The 19164-nt window shown below is 43.0% G+C and overlaps 1 protein-coding gene across 1 annotated transcript in view; it reads right to left on the bottom strand.

Moving 5' to 3' along the window:
• Positions 1–19164, bottom strand: part of magi2b (membrane associated guanylate kinase, WW and PDZ domain containing 2b) — a 61404-nt gene that overhangs the window by 18378 nt on the left and 23862 nt on the right. The window contains exons 3-9 of the mRNA XM_076142133.1: positions 15026–15145; positions 11938–12162; positions 10059–10287; positions 9500–9579; positions 3096–3153; positions 1930–2051; positions 1103–1285 (exon numbers count right to left, since the gene is read on the bottom strand). Coding sequence (XP_075998248.1) covers positions 1103–1285; positions 1930–2051; positions 3096–3153; positions 9500–9579; positions 10059–10287; positions 11938–12162; positions 15026–15145 — 1017 coding nt within the window. The remainder of the gene's footprint in view (positions 1–1102; positions 1286–1929; positions 2052–3095; positions 3154–9499; positions 9580–10058; positions 10288–11937; positions 12163–15025; positions 15146–19164) is intronic.

The following is a 19164-nucleotide window of genomic DNA, read 5'->3' as shown; positions in this document are numbered from 1 at the left end:
AGATAAAAACGGAGAGGAAGAGGAGTCCGTTCTCTGAAATCACCTCTAAATGAAGAGTTTGTACAACAACACGAGACCAGCTTACAGGTTGAGTGGTGCACACACATAAAGAGCAGCACTTTCTTTCTTCAGTATACAAAGAAAACATCTCAAGTTGTTGAACCAAAACAAAGTGTTCACCTCCATGAAAGATTCAAATCAGCCTTTAAAAGCAGTAACACCCTATGCTCTGACAGTGATCCAAGGCTTTTGACAAAAGGAAACGGATGTCCTTTTCTGGAAGTGAAGAGCCACAAAGACCAAATTTACCACCGTGGGCTGATCATGACTTTACAACATTTTAATGATTTGGGGGGAAATTAGGTCCAAACAAGATCAGCAACAGTGTTTGTGGTTTGCTGTTCACTCCCTGGTATCACCACAAATGCTCCAACTTACAAACAAAAGCAATGTCATAGTCACCGAGTTTGGATATTAATTCCCTAAAAATGATTAAATTGAGCGGAATACTGAAAACCTAAATTTGGTCAAAGGGGCTGAAGCTTACAAACAGTAACTACAACTGCTGATGTGATTGGTTGAGACAGCCTCTGATTAATGAAAGGATGATTTTCAAAATGACTACAAAAGCATAGATTCGAGGAAGCAACATTAAAACTCAGAAAGATATTGCAGACAGGGAATTAGTTATTTCTGTGTGAGAATCCAACATTTATTTCATAAACGGTGTCAGTGCTTGGGCGGAGAAACGCCCGGGCAGAGCTGCAAGCAACCTCTGATTCCACTGCACTATGATTTACTGCATAATAGGACTCGCTTGTTATGTCCTCAGCTCACCTGTTCAGAATAAGATAAGTTGAGAAAATGATCCGATAAGCAAGAAAGAAACCTGCTGGTGCCCCAGGAAGCCGACACGGTCAAGCACAAGGTCCCGGCATTGATCCACACTGGCACTAAATGAAGGCATCAGAATAATGAGGCTGTACTTCAGCATTTTCCTTCACGCAGTATCACTGTATCACCGATGGCAGCAGTGACAGCTTGTAGTTTGTTTAATCTCTCTGCCAGGTGTCAAACTTCGGCGCGAGGTCGAGGTAATTACCTGTGTCCATCTTTCCATCCTGAGCCGCGGGTCCGTCCGGAATGACGCTCTTCACCTGCAAGAACTCGTCGGGCTCGTCGCCTCCTATGATCGTGAAGCCAAATCCCATGTTGCTCTTCTGCAGTGCTGTTGACAGGAAGTTGCCCTTCAGCTGGGTAGGGTCCCTTGTAAACAGGGGCTTTTCTATAAGGGAGGAAAGATGCTGTAGGTTGATATTTGCAGGCTAAGAATATAGATTGTGGTGATCAGGTTACTTTACGGGAAATTCCACTTTAATTTGATCCTTTGTGTGCTGGGAAACTTATTCGTTAAACTCATTCAAAGCAAAGGCAGAACACATTGATTTGCTATATCATAGAGGCGACTCAAAGAGGATTATGAGCTTCAAACGCCGTATATTATGCATATTATCGTACTGTACTACAAGTAGACCTATATGATGAACTGGTGGAGTCCTTATACACTGGAGTGGCCAGCTGGGTGCCTCAGGGCGAGCATGTTCTCTGCCCACTACACTGCCAACAATCTCCATCCGACCGTATACCTTATGAAAGTGTGTGCATCTGTCCCGTGGAGCGCCTGCCTACTGACCTGCTCATCGCATCGGAGAGATTACAGAAAATATTCAAAATGATGATCCACGCACAACTGTTGACCTTGACTGTGATAACATTGAAATTTGTTTTACGAGAAGAATTTAAAATGAAATGAAACGCAGAGCTTTCAGGGACTTTGTTCTGCACTCAATGGAGATTTAAATCAGCGCGTTGCTTAAATGTAATCATGCTTCGATTTAGGCATTGCACTGTGTTAAACTGCGAGGGTACCTCTGTATATGGTCGGCAGCGGCAGAGCTGAGAGTCCTTGGCTCTGCAACTGCCGCTGCTGCTCCAAGCGTCTCTTCGCTTCCAGGACCGGGTTCTCAAACTGAGTCCTTCGATTGATATGACTGAAATACATAATAAAATACAAAGCACAACACAATATAATAACATAAATAAAGCGGAAGAGAGTTTTCACCTTCACTCAAACATAATTCAACAACAACAATGCAACAACGAAAAGTATAAAAGTGTTTCCCTTGCAGCACACAGAGAAGTCAAACCCGTTCAGAATAGGAATGAGCGTTGCCTTTCAGGACTCTAAATGGCTTGAATTTTTTGAGTTTTTACATTTAAACTGAATGAAATGACTGTAATGTGAAAGGTTTTTCTTTTTAGTGCTGCCAATCTCACTGAGAATCAACACACAGCACAATGCAGCCTGCAAACACTTTCAGGTTACAGACTGGGTTTGCTAGAAAATCTCTCATCTAAATCTAAATCTCTCTGGCTCATCAATCACAAGGAATTTGTTGATGGCGCTGTAAGTGTTAACACCTCAAAACTGTACTTAAGGATAGTAAGTAAGTCAATATGCCTTCTTCATTTCAACCTATAATAACAACAAATGTGAACATATTTTCCAATTAAACATCTAATGGAGCATTGAGTTACCAATCACCAAACCGTCCTCACCACCCGTTCAAAACTCAATACCTTCTTCTGCTAAACAGCATTTATGCATGCTGTGGCCGCAATCGCCTCCTGTTCTATTATATGTTCTATAGTTTGTATTGGTTCTTGTTGCATATCCAGAGATGCTTCAATAGGGGTAAGTGCTCCAAGCAGAATCCCTCTTTGTGACGGATTCAAGAGGATCTCCGACCCCATTTGTGTAATAAATGTTGATCTAATTTGATGCAAGTGTGCCTGACTGAGCTGAAGATAGTAAAATATGAGGTTTGCAACACAGCATGTTTAAAATTGAAAGATCAGCATTTCAGTGTGAAAGTTGTTGACAAATGAGCAGAATTCTCAAAAAAACAACAAAAAAACAGTGACAATTCAGTAACTAATCCTTCATATGGATGTAGTGAACATCACAGGTTTACATTTCCTCTTTCACCGTCGTCCAGAGCAGCTGAGTTAATCACGTCAAACAGGAGACTTACTCTACATAGTAGCTGCCGTAGATGGGGTCATCTATCTTCTCCCAGCCATAGGGCAGCTCTGAGAGGGAGGAGAGAACAGAGGGGGAGAAAGTCATTTCATTCTCAGAGAAGACCAAAGAATATAGACACTAAATTGAACCAGCGAAGGGAGACAACATGAATCTCAGGGCTCACTGACACTCCCAAAGCGCTCCTTTAATAGACAGACAACACTTCGATCCACAGTGGTGGCTCCTTCATGGAGACACACATCTCTACAGAGACGTCAATACAAAGCCGAGTGGGAGGAAAAGGACATTTGAATTGCACAACGCATCTGATCTTGGGACTGCTGTCTTTTTCCTCCCTTCATTCCCTCTGGTTATCAGCTGGGCCAATCCTTCAAGGACAAACACCCCATAAAATCTGATATTATGGGGTGTTTGTATAATGGGACACTTTCTCTCCACCCACCCACTCTTTTCTTCCTGGACGGCTTACATAGCGTTTGTGCCAATTGTCTCTCACTCTGTTCCTCACCCTCTTCATCCAGCCATTGGTTGATTCACATCTCTCTCGGTCAGAGGAGGAACTGAGTCACACCGCTGGGACTCTTTATTAACATACCAAGTTTAACACATCTAAGTTTTTGCGTAAAGAAAGGTAATGTCAGGTCACAGGAGGTGTGAGCTTGCTCTGTAATGCTCCCTGCATTACAAATACACAAACACAGACCAAAACCATCATTCTCTCTGAGCTGCTCCCCTGCTCAGACATGTTTGGGAAATATTGTGCGTCTGATTAGAATTCATCAGATGGCATTGGTGGAAAGGTTGATCTTCCCCCCTCACATTAATTCACCCTCATGTCTTCTATTAAAGTCAACTCCATGAAATTCATGACTGTGCCCGCAGGTGCAAATTATACACGAGGAAACAATGCATAACCAACAAAGAAGCAGCAAGAAGAAAACAAAAGTTATAACAGGTCAGTAGGGATTTAGTCTGACACCACACTTATCACCGTTAGACAAAAATATACAGAAACACACACAAGCACACGTGGAGTCACAGGCAGAAAACATAATAATGACAGAGCCGGCGTCAAGAGCAATTTGTGTGGAAGATGAAATGGTGTCAAATTTGTCGTCTGGATCTGTCTTGAGGGTGTTTGGTGGAGATATGTGGCGTTGTGCACAGGTGTGATGCCTCCACTAACTCTGCATCACATTAGCTTGGAGAGCAGAGATCAATAGCTGGTGGCCTCTGTCGCTGTGTATTTGCTTTATTTATACTGTTTATTTCCAGTTTCACCCCAGGGATGAATGCACATCCCTATGTTCTTTTCTAAATTGGTTATACACCTATTTATTGCTTTTGTAGGTTAATATAAGTTTTGTATGTTTATTAGTAGTTATCAACTTGGTTAAAATGAATCCTTGGTTGAATGATGGTGTAAGCGATGCACCTTTATTTCATTCAATAAAATCAGTTTTTTTTTGTTTTAATGATATATCATAAAGCTCATCTTTTTACTACATAGTGTTATAGATTCATTGGTTGACCTGGTTTTACCATTGCGGCTGAATGATGACGCTGCAGAAAAAACTAAAACAAATGTGAGAATGCTGCTGGTTCAAAATATTGTGAAAATGAAAGTTTTTAGCTAAATAACTTATAATTGTATTCATGTCTGAGATGAGGAATCCCTGAACACACATCTGTATTATTATTATAATCATATGGTCTCCATGATACTGACATGGTGGCATAATGCAGCCACACTACAGCCTTATGTCTGAGCCCTAGTGGCTGTGCGTGCTGACTGTGCAGTCCAAGGTGAAAGGGTTGCACGGTGTAATTATGTTGTCTGCTTTGCTGTTCACTCATCCCGCACACGCAGCTCTGCCATTACCTTGAATAACCCGTCAACTCCTCTAAGGTGAGACGCAAAAAGTCCGACGGTTTCACAGTTCCATCCACCTTAAATTCCCTCCTACCCTGTCTGTGAGCCACCTTAAATGTCGGCCTAACTCATCCACTAGTCACTTGCCCTCCCCTGAAAGTGAAAGGGAGACGGTTTCCATGGAAACCACCAGTGGAAGTCTTTTTTCCCTTGCCTGAGCTCAGGGCTCTGTCTTGTCTCTATTTCCTGAGAGAGTGAAAGGGAGAGAGTGTGTGTTTGCATGTATGCATGTGGTCATAAGAGGCTGTGGTTGTAATTCACTGTGCTGTAAAGCCTGAATGAGTGAAATCATCAACATTGGCTCGTTTAAGTGGTGCTAACTGCTGTCTCTTGTCATGCAGCCTAATGATGAAATTCCTCTGCATCACATGATTCATCTTCCCCCTCACACAAAGTCAGAACTGATGCAATGAACTTATCTGCCTTATCTATAACACTAAAACATCCTCTCCATATTCTCTAACAAGACCATGAGCTGCATATTATGTGTCTGAAACTGAATGTTGGGATTTCATTGTGAAGAGATGTCAAGACAGAAAAAAGAAGTGAGTGAGTGAAAGATAGAGAGAGAGAGAGAGAGAGAGAGAGAGAGAGAGAGAGAGAGAGAGAGAGAGAGAGAAAGACAGAGATTGATAGACACTGAGAGAAAGTCATCCTGGTCCAAACATGACATAATGAGATGACAGTGATGTAACCCAGACGTAACACTTCACAATCCATGATTATCTGGCAACGGATATGTGTGTGCTTCATACCTCCTCACATGCAAACCTCTTTCCTTCTCTATCTCTCTCTGGCTTTTTATCTCTCTTGCACCCAGTCAGGGTTCTGTCATGATGGCGTTGCCCTTGGTGAAGATCCTGCTTCTAAACAGCCATGAGCTGCACGTATTTGTCAACAGCACTGCCTGACATTACTTTGAAACTGGTAGAGGAATTGCAAATGTATCAAACGCAGAAATGAAACAGCGTTTGTCGTGATTTGAAGCTTGTCCTGCTCAGTTTTACCGTGTTCGGTAACAAACAACTTGTCTGACAATGAAGAGATGAAGACAGTTAGATCTGCACGACAACCCTTTAAACTTGAAAGTGAAGTTGCACATTTCCACAAACAACAACCAAAACAAGCTTCTCTTCAAATTCGCCCTAAACGCACCGTGGGAGCATAGACGCTTGGGAGCACGAGTGAAAGGAACAAAAATTGTGAATGAGAGCAATATAATAAACGGAAATGGAGTAAAAACGATGAGATACGCAGCTATGAGCAATGGAAATAGAAGATCCAAAAAAAAAAGATTGATCACAGCATGTCTGAGTGCTTGTCTGCCTCATATCTGAAGCTGTGAATTCTGGGAAATCCTTCAGGCAGATGGGCAGTTAAAATTCAGCCCAAACTCTCCATGCTGCTGCAGTTTTATGCACGTCCCTTGAAGAATCTTACATCCATTTTTATTCAAATCACCATGTCCCTGTTTGTGTCCAATGAAGACAGAAAAGGGAAAATGCCTTTCAGATGCTTTGGAAAAAAAGCTACTAGACACCATAGTGGCACCACATAAAAACAATACTTGCAAATATAGAGTAAAAATCAGCACAGTGGAACACTACTACATCCTTCTGATTCTGCTCTGACGCTGTTTTTACACCACAAAAAGCACGGTAGATAAAAACCTTCACCTGTATCTTGAAGGCACAAAGTCTGAGGTACAGAGAGAGAGAGACTGTGATGTGTCATCCACCAGTCGCTCGACCACTGGGCAAGGTTCCTTTGATTGATAATACTTTGCCAGTGGTGATCACTACAGAATTAACTGCCTTTAATCTGTCTCCCAAAGAGAGACGGAGACAGAGAAGCAAACAAAACACACAGACGTTGTTTTGCCAAGAATCTGGGGACTAAACTGTGTTCCCTAATTCTGTCATTTTCTGGCTTTCACTATTTTATTTAAATCTTTCTTTCTGTTATTGATACACAATTAATAACTAAGTAGCTAATATACTGCATATGTATTACAGATTTAAGTAATCTAATCCATCTGTTCTCTTATGCACCCAAGTGGTAGCAGATGGATGTAGAAAAGAAGTGGGCCTTGGATAGAACCTTGTGGGATACTTTTCTAGTCTGATTGCTTGTTTGCACCACATCATTAAGCCCTGATTTCTTAAAAATGATCATAGCGAGAAGTATAAAAGCTTCAGCGCCACCTTCTTTCTTTTCTTTCATTATTCCAGGAGGCTGTTTTAATGAGATTACTGACCTTTTTGTTGCACTGACAGCAGCATTGTTTAATTACTTCTTCACATACACAGTTGCCTTCCTTCTTGTAGGAAGTGTGTATGACTGTAGTTTCATGTTCAGCAGGAGAGAAATGTAACTTTTTTTGCGTTCGTTAAGACCTGTTTTTACCAGCCCAAAGAACTAAAACAGGTTTGCTGATATACATTTGTGGTAGGAGTGCAGACAAACTTAAGAAAAGCAGAAGGAGTTTGTCATGCCCTCTGCTTCCTAGCCTGTTTTAGCCAGCAGTGGGAGTCGAGTCCCCAGCATCGTCAGCTGCCAACAACCACCTAATCTGCTGCTCTCTTCTTAAACCCGGCCCAAACTCCCAGCACTCGACAGATTGTAGACTCAGCTATCCAGTTAGTCTTGCTCCAGCTGTCTATATACACGAGAAGTACCACTAGTATTTTGCTCACATTCTTTCATGTCTTTGTGTCCAGATCTCCACTTGACTCCAGCCTCCTGCTTCAGCCCTGCGTACCTGTCTTCTCTCCTGGATTTCCCACTCTCGCCCTCAATAAATTATTTGCCAATCATCTCTTTGCTTATCCTGTTGTGTCTCTGCCTTCTCTGTGTCTGCCTTCTGCTAGCTACTTACTGTAACAGAGGTACTATAGATAATATTGTATAGTAATTGTTGACTGTTGTTGAATTGTTGCATTTTGTGATACCTCAATGATTGATGATTTGTGGTATATTAATTGCGATAAGTTGTCTTTAAATGAAACAAGACGGAAAAAGTTGATGATGATGATGACGATGAAACAAAACATATTTGATCAGAGGAAGTCGGCGGTGAGTAGAACTTGGTTTCTACACACTGCTGGTGATGGTGAGAGCTGATCTTTACCTCAGCAGCACAAAGCAGTTTATATTGGTCGTGTTTGGAAATGACGACAGCAGCGTACGAGTGAATGTGTATGAGAGAAAGCAGAGCGATAGACAGAGACAGAGAGAGAGAGAGAGAGAGAGAGAGAGAGAGAGAGAGAGAGAGAGAGATCCAGATTGTGCAAGTGGGGTGATGATATTAGAATTCCTGTCACAACCTTCAGGCCCTATACTGAGCAGAGGAAGAGAGGGGGAGAGAGAGAGATAGGGAGAGAGAGAGAGCGAGAGAGAGAGAGAGAGAGAGAGAGAGAGAGAGAGAGAGAGAGAGAGAGAGAGAGAGAGAGAGGGGAATTGGAGAAAGACAATGTGAGGAGAAGGATGGAGAAGTGAGGAGAGGAGGAGGAGGGAGGGCAGAGCGGGGGAGGGGGGGGGGGGCAGGCAGAACTGTAGAGAGAAAATTGCAGAGATGGAGTTCAGAGGAGAGGTAGAGGAGGCACCGAATCACAGCTCGGCCCAGTCTGAGAGGATACAGACGATACCACAGAAACTCTCTGTGAGCACAAATGATATCAGGATCTGATGTCCTTGACCTCATGATTGATCTCAGTTATCAAAAACCACAACTAGTTCAGTTTGTTTTTTTGTTTTGTCCAAGGTTGCTAGCATTTGACAGAGGAAAAAAATATCTAAAACATCCTAAACTACTTAGGATATAGCAAAGAGTTAAATTTGTCGTTTTTATTCTTCATGAATTTTTATATAAATTGACAAACTTGTGTCATTAGTAGTCTCAAATTTAAGCAATAAGTTCATTAGTTTATATTATTACACAACAACAATGGCTGTTAATTAAGACCAAACTGTAAATGGGATGCTAGGCTCAGGATGGTAGACGTGGAGGGACAGAGAGATACTCGGTCCATTTACAGTCCATTAACCAAATGACACAGAATGATCCTTACATGCTAATTGTCCTCTGTTTTCCTCGGCCAATGTATTTGTAAAGCAAATATACAGCGTACACATTTAAGCTGACACCATCTGAGGACAACATCACATTGAAATTATGAGTAAATGCAAGTGAAGACTCCACACAGCGGAAACACGGACCACCTTCATTAAGCAATAATAGGCCATTAAAACGTTTACTCAAAGCTGCAAGCCTGGAGTCTCACAAGGAGTATTGAAATAAAAAAAAAAATGGAATTAATGATGCACAGCCGTAGACACAAGTGGGGTGAGATGAGCATCAGACCAACAAGCATCTCATATTGTGCCGTCAAGAGCTGACAGATGTGTTCGACCCATATAAAAGGAGGTGAAAGCAAACAGGCTACATCTTTAATACTCACCATCCTCCCTGCATTCCTCTGGAGGCTTCGCCTTCTTGGCCAGCCGAGGATCCAACCATGATGTCGTTTTGGTGTTGTGGCTGGAAAAAATGATGGGAAAGCAGAGAGAGAGACATTTAGGGAAGGAAAACGAGGAGCATGGAGAGGTCAAAGAGAGAGAGAATGACAGGAGGGGAAAGAGAAAGAGATGAAGCAAGTACCAGTAATGACCTGTGTGTGTGTGTGTGTGTGTGTGTGTGTGTGTGCAAAGAAAAACAAGGGGTTTTAAGGTAAAGTAAATGGTAATTAATCCACTCATTAGCCCTGAGCCACCAATTAGTAAAGGTGAAAAAAGAGGGCAAAAGTGTGTATGTGCAGGGTGCAAGTGCGTGTGTCTGATCAGTGGCTAAGATGCATCAATTATCCAGCAGAGTCCAGTTCTAGTTCAAACACACCCAGGCTGACACACACACACACACTGGTACGCAAACCATTTTCAATGTAATGCACTTTCTTTGTTTTTGAGCATTGTAAGGACCTAAAACATGTATCTCAAATCTAATGTATACTGGTGTCTCACTCTATAAAGTAGACCTCGCCCTTCTCGGTGTAGGCCATCTCCCAGTTGTCGGGCAGGGGGCCCAGCTCTTCCTCGTCTGCGTCTGGGATCTTGGCAGGGGATTTGGAGGGAGATTTAGGGGCCTCTTCTCCTTCGGTGGGGGGCTCAGCTAAGGTCGGGGCCAGACTCGATGCTTCAGCAGCAACCTCCCCAGAGGCGTCTGTGCTCTTGTCCTCATGTTCACTGGACTCTGCAGCGCACACGCGCACACACACACACACACACACACACAGAGATACATTTGTGAGGACCCAACGGACGGTAGATGTAACCTTCACCACATTTTGTCCCTAGATGGAAAGTGAGCTGCCACATATGAAAAACACACCCACACACATACATTGTTCTAACGTGCATTTTCCTTTCTAGCTCCACGTCACAAAAACACACATGCAGACCTGGATGTGCACTGTACACACACAATTTGCATTATGAGTCAGAGCGAAGCCACTGCCCAGCTGCGAACCCCCCGGGATAGGGGTAGGGGGGCGGGGAGTGTGTGTGTGTGAGTCTGTGATGTTACTTTATAATGCTACTATATAATTAAAGGGACTTATAGCTTGCTAGTGATGTCGCTGAATTGTCCATAAATTAATTTTAGGATTACTGTTTTTCATTTTAAGTGCTAAGGAGAAGAGAAGTAAATACAAACCATGGATGGAAATATATCATGAATTATTTTATGTATTATATCATGTATTATAACTGAAACTAGAGGGCATTTAAGGCATATTTGAGGCCGCTTTGTGAAATCCCCAAATAATCTTGGGAAGCTCTTATGTCAAAAGGTTTGACATGTGATCACCTTCGTCACAGCTGAGTCCACAGTCTCAGCTGCGTCTCCCTCCAAGGATATCAACATTCCAGGAACTTTATTGCCGCCCAATTCAATTTATAGCCAATCCAATTTCCGGTTTTTAATATCTGACTCATTTAACACTTATAGTAGCTTTAATGTTATTGCAAACACTTTTTGGCTGTGAAGAACGGACGTGTTTGTTCTTCATTACAGTCTTTCACTGTCTCATGACGTTCTCGCTCCATTTTTCTCAGGAAAGAGCACATTCAAGTCAGAAAATGCTACTAGCTCACTTGAAAAGGGACATTTTGCCTCCTCGTTTTAGTTTTTGGGGTGAAAATGTAGATTATAGAATCGATTTTGCTCTTTGCCCCTAATTACTTCCTACACTGAGAAAAACACTTAACGAAAATAAGAGAAGACAGGGGACTGACAGAGAAAAATGAGGGTAGGAAACAACAAGCCAGACTACACAGAGAGGGCAGAAAGAACAGGACCACAGAGACTGACACAAAGCACGGCAGGTTGGATGGAGTGGGATGGTAACGGAGAAGAAAGGAGAGGTGGGATATTAATAGAAATAAGGACAAAGGCCAGTGGAGAAATGAGAGGACGGAGAAATGGAGAGTCAACATGAAGGCTGCAGCCAAAATGAGACTCTGGGCGGCAATAACAGTGGAGGCCTTAAGGTGCCCTTGTGTATATTGTTACATAAGGTTATTAAGATCCTGTGGTGCTCATCACACACACACACACACACACACACACACACAAACACGTGACTCTATTAATGTCTCAACATGTAAATGAGTGGTCGGAGAGCAGTTTGTTGTCTGTAGCCATCTGCACTGACTGAACTGCAGACCTTAGAAAGCGCTGGAGAAGAAAATAAAGTCTTCATTTATCCTTTAAACTCAAGTATCGTTATGGCAACTGGCTCACTTCCTGGCTTTTACACAATCATGCCAGTGAAACAGAAATAACCTGCATATGTTGTACAACTTCGTGTTCTTATTTTCTTCGTCTCTCCACCCTGCCTACCTGGTGTGATGGCCACGCCGTTGCCGTTGACGACCGGGCTCTCCTCCTCCTCTTCCTCGGGTGGCTCCAGGCTGGCGCGCTGCTCCATGTTGCTGACTGACTGGTTCCTCTTCCTCTTGCCCTGGGCGCTGGGCCGGGCTCCGGGCAGCAGGGCCTCACTCACATTCAGGGGAGGGGCAGCGGGGGAGGGCTCGGCTGGAGGTTTAGGTGTGCCGTAGAAGTTATCTGAGTGGGAAAGACGCAGCGGTGAAAAGCGAGAAAGTGAAGAAATCCTAATTAAAGCATTTATGTATGTAGGGGTCAGTATAGCTCCTTTTTTTTTTCTTTGTTCGTAACTTCCGATTCCACTCTCTACTACATCCACAAATGAATAATATATGAGCAGTATAAAAAGTTTCAAACATAAATTTAAATGTAAAATTCCCGATATTTGGGGGGTGTTAATTGGTAATTCCTGAACCTTTGTGAGCTGAATTTCTGAAACATGAAATCAGATTTTGTTTTCATGGTGTCAAGAGTAGAATCCAGTGGGCAGGTACCAAAACTGCGCCTGTCCTTCATGAACACAATCTTAGCAGCGCCACTCCACACCTGCAGGTTTATTTGGAGCCCTAACATTACAAACAGGTGCTTACAAAACTGCACAGAAACAGAAGACACAATATGTGAAAGTATCTACCAAACCCCCAATTAGAACACAGCTGAATGAATCCTTACACCAAAAACATGACACAACTCCCTTCATATCCAGGTTGTTATATATTTAGCTGTTACATATTTTCTCAGCGGTCCTTTGCATGCTGCCAGATGCTGCTGTGACAAATGTGGCGAACGCCCGTACAGATGCTTCACACCGTACAAAGTATTAGTCATCCGAAATATAACAGCATTTCTTACAGCTGAGTTACAGAAGTGGAATCATCTACACCATTTGTGCTGACCTCATTCCACATCCACTGTAACTGAAACTGCTGAAAGGGTTGCAGAGACACAGAGGACAACACACAAAGGTCTCTAGGTAGACTGACTGAGTATGAGAGCATTGTTAGATATCAAAGTGTTGCACTCTCTTTTAAATGGACGTGGCAGCTTGTGTGATTCAGGTTATGAATCACAGGAGCTGCCACATTCATGCTTTCCTCGTAATATTTGCTCTTAAACCACAATAAAGCAAAACTTTTATTTGAAATTTAAATAAGATCCCCGCTGTCAGGGGAAATATAGTTTGTGATTAAATATTGAGTATGAGTGAGAGGCAGAGATGCCTTAGTTCATAATCCTCAAAGTTGAAAGAGGGAGATTTTCACAGAAGAGAGGACGAGAAAACATGGAGAGGAGAGGAGAGGAGAGGAGAGGAGAGGAGAGGACAGGAACAACGGCTGAGCAAAGAAGAGGCCAGGAGGCAGCAATAATGGACAAAAGAAGGATCAGCACTAAAGAGTCCAGGGATGTGAGTTTCCTATCATCACATCCAGGGAGGTTATTGGGAAAGTTTTCATCACACACACACACACACACACACACACACACACACACACTGCCGACCAAACAGAATCATCACATCATAATAGAAACATAAAAGCGCACAGCCTGGTCGGTACGTAAAGAAAGATGCGTTTGAACCTGCCAACAGACAGCAAGTGCACTCCAGTGAAAACACAGACAACCTGAAGTGATGTGCGAAAAGAGTGCTTCACAGAGCATAAAGCATGCTGGGAGAAGATCACCCTGAGTTCTTCCTCATACGCCCCACTGTTTTTTTTTTTAACGTAACGTTCCCCCGAACTGCTATGTGTCTGCTTTAGCCTGAAGGCACGCTGGCTTCAAGCACAGTTCAATATCCAGCTATGACTCATCTCACATCACGTCCATAAGCTCTTTTGTATACACACACGCAGTGCAATTACCCTGAAGACTTCCCTCACAGTGCTCCGTGTGCAATGTCATCCTCTGAATTGGTGCCTGTCTCTCTCTTATTTTAATGTGCCTTACAGATATACACTTACAGCTTTAGTGCCTCCAGTGCAGCCACCCAGAAAGACAGTTTCCCCCAGTAGGGATAGGTAACCGCTATGTAAGGGAAACCATGGTAAACAAGCAAAGACAGACAAACATGAGAGGAGCGCACAAAAAGGCTAATACAAAGATTGTGTACTCCACATGTACACACACACACACACACACACACACACACACAGCTACTAGGCAAATCAACCACCAAATCCTCCATCTGCACATGTATCCCTGACAATGGAGGAAAACAGATGCAGAGACTTGACATTACTTGGCATGGCATTCATCCAGCATGATACTTTCGAGCAAACACATACACACACACTCACGCTGAGGTAATCAAACAGCCTTTCAACATCCACCAGAGGAAGCTGCAAGACGTGACCTGATGCACAAGACTCCTTTCCACAAAACTCCTGACACAGAACAGAGGTGAGATTCAAACATCAGTACCAAACATGCAACTACCAAACTGCAGCTATTTCAGTTCTAGTTCGTGGACTTACTTTTGAATCGATCTGAGAGGAAACTAAATTGGTTCAGAACATGAAAACCTGAAGAGTTGGTTCCCAGTGAGAACCAGACAATAGTGGGACCTGAGGTGGAGACTATGTATGAATGGATGTGGATGTGTATTATTCTGAGCTCACATCGGTGCCACACAGTGAACTTCTGAGATGAAATAGCTTGGTTTAATTTTAGAATACTGGCAAGTTGAAGCATTTTCAAGTAAAAACCTTCACTCAGTCTCCTTATATTAGCTATGTGTTCAGTAGCACATCTTACTACGTACTGGCTAAGGATGCAGCTGCTGACCCACTTTTTATTCATTTGGTGTCTTAGTTTTCATCAAGGTTCAAAAGCAATAGAAATTTACCAATGTGATCAATCAAATTAACAAAAAACAGACATTGTCTCTTTGTGACTGAACCCCTGAAACCTTTCTAAGGATACTACACATATAACATTATGTGCCCTGACTAGTGTCCTTATCAGAATACAAGAACAAACCTTAAAAAAAATATAGCATCATACTCCGAAAAACCATCCTCCTAGAAGTGTCCCCACTGCTCACCTTCATAGGTTCCACTCTCTAACAGGGCTCCACTTTGTTCCAGTTCCATAAAACGCTCCACACTCACAAAGTTGTAGTCCACTCCGGGCACCTCCCCCTCCTTAGGCTGCCTGGTGGTACCTGGAGAGAGAGAGAGAGAGAGAGAGAGAGAGAGAGAGAGAGACAGAGAGAGAGAGAGAGAGAGAGAGAGAGAGAGAGAGAGAGAGAGAGAGAGATCGTCAGAACCATACACAGAGCCATACACTTGAGAAGAAAAGGCAGGAAGACTGACAAACAAAAGGTCTGGACAGAAAAAGGCTTGCAGATTTGAAGCTACAAGGCAAATGAGGGGAAGTAGGAGGGATCAGGAAGTGGGACAGAAGAGGCTGAGTGAGGAGTCATCACTTCTGATAGCCAAATCCAGTCACACGATTATGCGTGAGTGACAGTGAGAGACAGAAGAAACAAGAGGAACGGTGAAAGCATCAAACCACCATTACTCCATCTCTACAAGCCAACCCAGTGCTGTTTTAGTAATGAGCGAATCAATACACCACTTCAACCAACCATAATTTAAACCTCCTTACACAGCAAACAATACTGGGTCCATTGGATTATTGTTGAACAAGCAGGATGCAGAGGCCATATTACCGTGTAGCAATTAGGCCTTCCTCTGTCAAAGCTCCAGAGATCTCCATCAGCACTGAGACTCAGCTATGTGACGGCAGCGATGGGAGTTTCTCCTTTAATGAGGTGCTGTGTTTGTGTCTGTGCCAAGTGGACTTTCAACTCCACTCACTGACGTCTACTGGTGCTGATTCCTTCCCTCCATTGATCAACGCTCACTGGGAGGGAGGAGGGAGAGAGGGAGTCCACTCTCACTGCTTTTCCCAGGACTGAAGCAAGTGGGATTGATCCAGCTGTGCAGTTGTCAAATTGTCAGTCAGGCTGAAGGCTACAGTGTAAAGTTTTCCTTCAAACGGTCCATTTGTACACGGGTGAAATGGCAATCAGAGGTTCTCATGAGGTGTCAGAGGTGAGAAACACTCCATGACTGATTGTGTTGTAATTGGAAGGTTAGTAGTACAAGATTCCAAGCAGACAAAAGCATTTCACATGCATGTACACACACATAAACTCTAAATTGGAGTTGTCATCGGGTGTAGTACAAGTCTCCCCAGAGTGTGATATCTTAATCATTAGATCTCTATTGATCGTCTGTCACTACTTTGCTCCTGTAGTGCATCTGCTGAACAATCTCTACTGTATTTACTTTACCGCCGGGTAAAGGCATGACAGCCTAGCAACACCTAATGAGATAGGAAGTGGTATCCAGGGAATCAAATGTATACAGCCCCCAATAAGGCTATCCAATACTGGATCTGTGTGTGTGACTTAAAGTGTGTACCAATCGATGTCTGTGCCAGTGAGCCATGCGTCTACCCAACTGTGTGTTTGCCTTTCTGACTCTAGATGTTGGGAAAGTGCCCAGTGCGCCAACGGTAATCTCCATCACAAAACAGTGGGACACTATAATCCCACAAAACTGCAGGTGGGTGTCTGCCCATTGTGTGTTTGTGGGAGTATGAAAGGATGTATGCATGTGCGCATTCACTCACTGTCCACTCCATTAGATACTTCTGTACAATTCAATTCAAGAAGCAAACAAAAGCAGGCAAGGAGCGCAAACCTCCGCTAAGGACAAACATTTCTCTCTCATATGCCAAACATCATCCAAAACCTGCATTTCTCTGTGCGTTTTTAGCATCGGAATCCTTGAACACCCAACCATAGCAGCTTCACTATCTATCTTTCTTTAGATTAGGAGATTAATGGGAACCATACATAAAATAGCATAGCTCAGCTTGACCTTTTCTAGCTGTCGGTGGGAGTTGTCTATCTCTAGCCCTACTAGGCACCTGGCAGCACCTGGATAAATATAGCTCCTATCTGAAAATGCATTTCTGAGCACCCGATCCAAATTGTAGCAATCCACATCCAATGGTAGAGAGTGTTAACCTAGTGCTAAAACAGTATAAGCAGTCTGAATGGTTGTCTATGGCCTAAAATAATGGTAATACCACACTTGTAAATCTTTACCTTTGTCAAACTGATGATGTTTTTGTCAGAGAGGTGTAGATTGAACTCTGTGGAAATTGTTACAACCAAAGTTAGGGCTGCTGTTATACAAGACTGTATTGTATTGAATAGTGTTTATAATACTCTGTCCAACCTGTGTGTGTGATTGGGTTGGACAGAATAATTGCATCTATGATAGAATACCTCTCTAACACAAGGTCTACAAAAGCAAAACAGCAGGGTGTTATATTAGATTGAATCGGATTGGCCACCACATATACAATCCACACTACTTCTGTATTCCATATTATATAGTCCTATATTAACAAGCACCATGGATCATTATAAAAGCCCACTTCATGAGCCACGCTATGAGGGGCCATGTAGGACTTGAATACTGACACACTCTTACACTCACTACTGAGACACTCTGACGCATACTACTGAAACGCTCCTACATATACTACTGAGAACACTCTTACTATTGAAATGCTCTGACATTTACTAGTGGATGCTCTTGCGCTATTGAAACGCTTTCACATACATACATACATACATACTGTACATTACGATCATTTGGCAGACGCTTTTATCCAAAGCGACTTACATTACATTACCACCCTTCGCAGAGGGGGGAGCAATTGAGGGTTCGGCGCCTTGCTCAGGGGCACCTCGGCAGGGACCCAAACCGGCGACCCTCCGGTTCCCAAGCGGAAGCTCCACCCACTGAGCTACTGCCTATCCTTACATACATACATACATACATACATACATACATACATACATACTCTGTAATCCTTATTTTACTAGGAAACATTTAAGTGATTTCAAGTATACTAGTAAACGTAAGAGCCTTTCACTAGTATGTGTGAGAGTGTCTCAGTAGTCAGTGTAAGAGTGTCACAGTATTTAAGTTCTACACGACCCCTCATAGAGCCCTGAAGGACCGACCATGCAGCAGTAGTAGAGCTACAGCAATTCAGCCTGTTTGGCCGGGCGAGTCCCCTTCCTCTGGGTGCTGTTATTGATCAATAAGATCAGAATGAAATTATTCCTCTGCCCACACCAGAGTCGGCACAGCCTGCCGGAATACTGATAACCTGCTGATGGCCTGCTCCACACAGAACCTTCAATCGACACCAGGGGAGAGGGAGGGAGAGACAGAGAGAGAGAGAGAGAGAGAGAGAGAGAGAGAGAGAGAGAGAGAGAGAGAGAAAGACAGATTATTGAATCTTAGTTGGAACTATTGATCGACTATCTGGCCTTGAGATGGGCTCCCTGTTCCTCCCTTGTTCCTTCCCTTTCAAAGGTTTCTTCTTGGAACTGTTAGTACATTACCTCCCCCCCCTCCTCCTCTGTGTCTCTGTTCTTTCTACCTTTAGATAACAACCACGAAGAAACTGTGAAATGAACCTATTTATTAAAACGAATGCTGTCCTCAGCAAAATCCATAGTTGAAAATAGACCCAGTCTGACTCTTTTTGTCCTTTCCAACTTTGTTGCTATCCACCCACTTTTCTTTCTCTGTTTTTCTCCTCCTATAAATGAAAAATCCTGTAGCAGATCCACAGGACATGTCATTGATCTAGCATCCTAGACTTCTTCATTTTAAATTCAGTTCAGGGGAGTCTGTTTTTATATATATATAAAGTAAATACATACACAGTGTATATATACACACATACACTGGATATAAAACCATAACCCCCCCCCCCCCCAAAAGAGCTTAAAAAAATAACAAACTAAAGCAAGACTAGCTGCACAGATGCACAATTAAGAAATACCAAAGTCCTACACTGTGAGGAGGCAGTAAAGCTTCCCTGTGCCAGAAGCACTGCTGCTGTTGATTATTGATTGGATGTTGTGCTTGGGCTAATAAAGGAGAAAGTCAGCTATGAGCCAAACATGGTATTTGCATTGCAATCAGCCAATGTAACGAAGCCTCTCTTATGCGATGCTGTGAGTAGGAGTGTGAGAGATCCATGGCTGAAACGACTTAAATCTCGCACAGAAAGAGAGAGAGATTACGTCGAAACATAACAAGAAAAGTCCATTTGGAGCTAAAGGCTAAAATAGTTGAT

This window comes from Genypterus blacodes, unplaced genomic scaffold, assembly GCF_046128005.1.
Source record: "Genypterus blacodes isolate CSIRO-AG114 ecotype Tasmania unplaced genomic scaffold, CSIRO-AGI_Gbla_v1 ptg000021l_1, whole genome shotgun sequence".
Taxonomy (NCBI): domain Eukaryota; kingdom Metazoa; phylum Chordata; class Actinopteri; order Ophidiiformes; family Ophidiidae; genus Genypterus; species Genypterus blacodes.
This window is presented reverse-complemented; position numbering and strand designations above follow the sequence as displayed.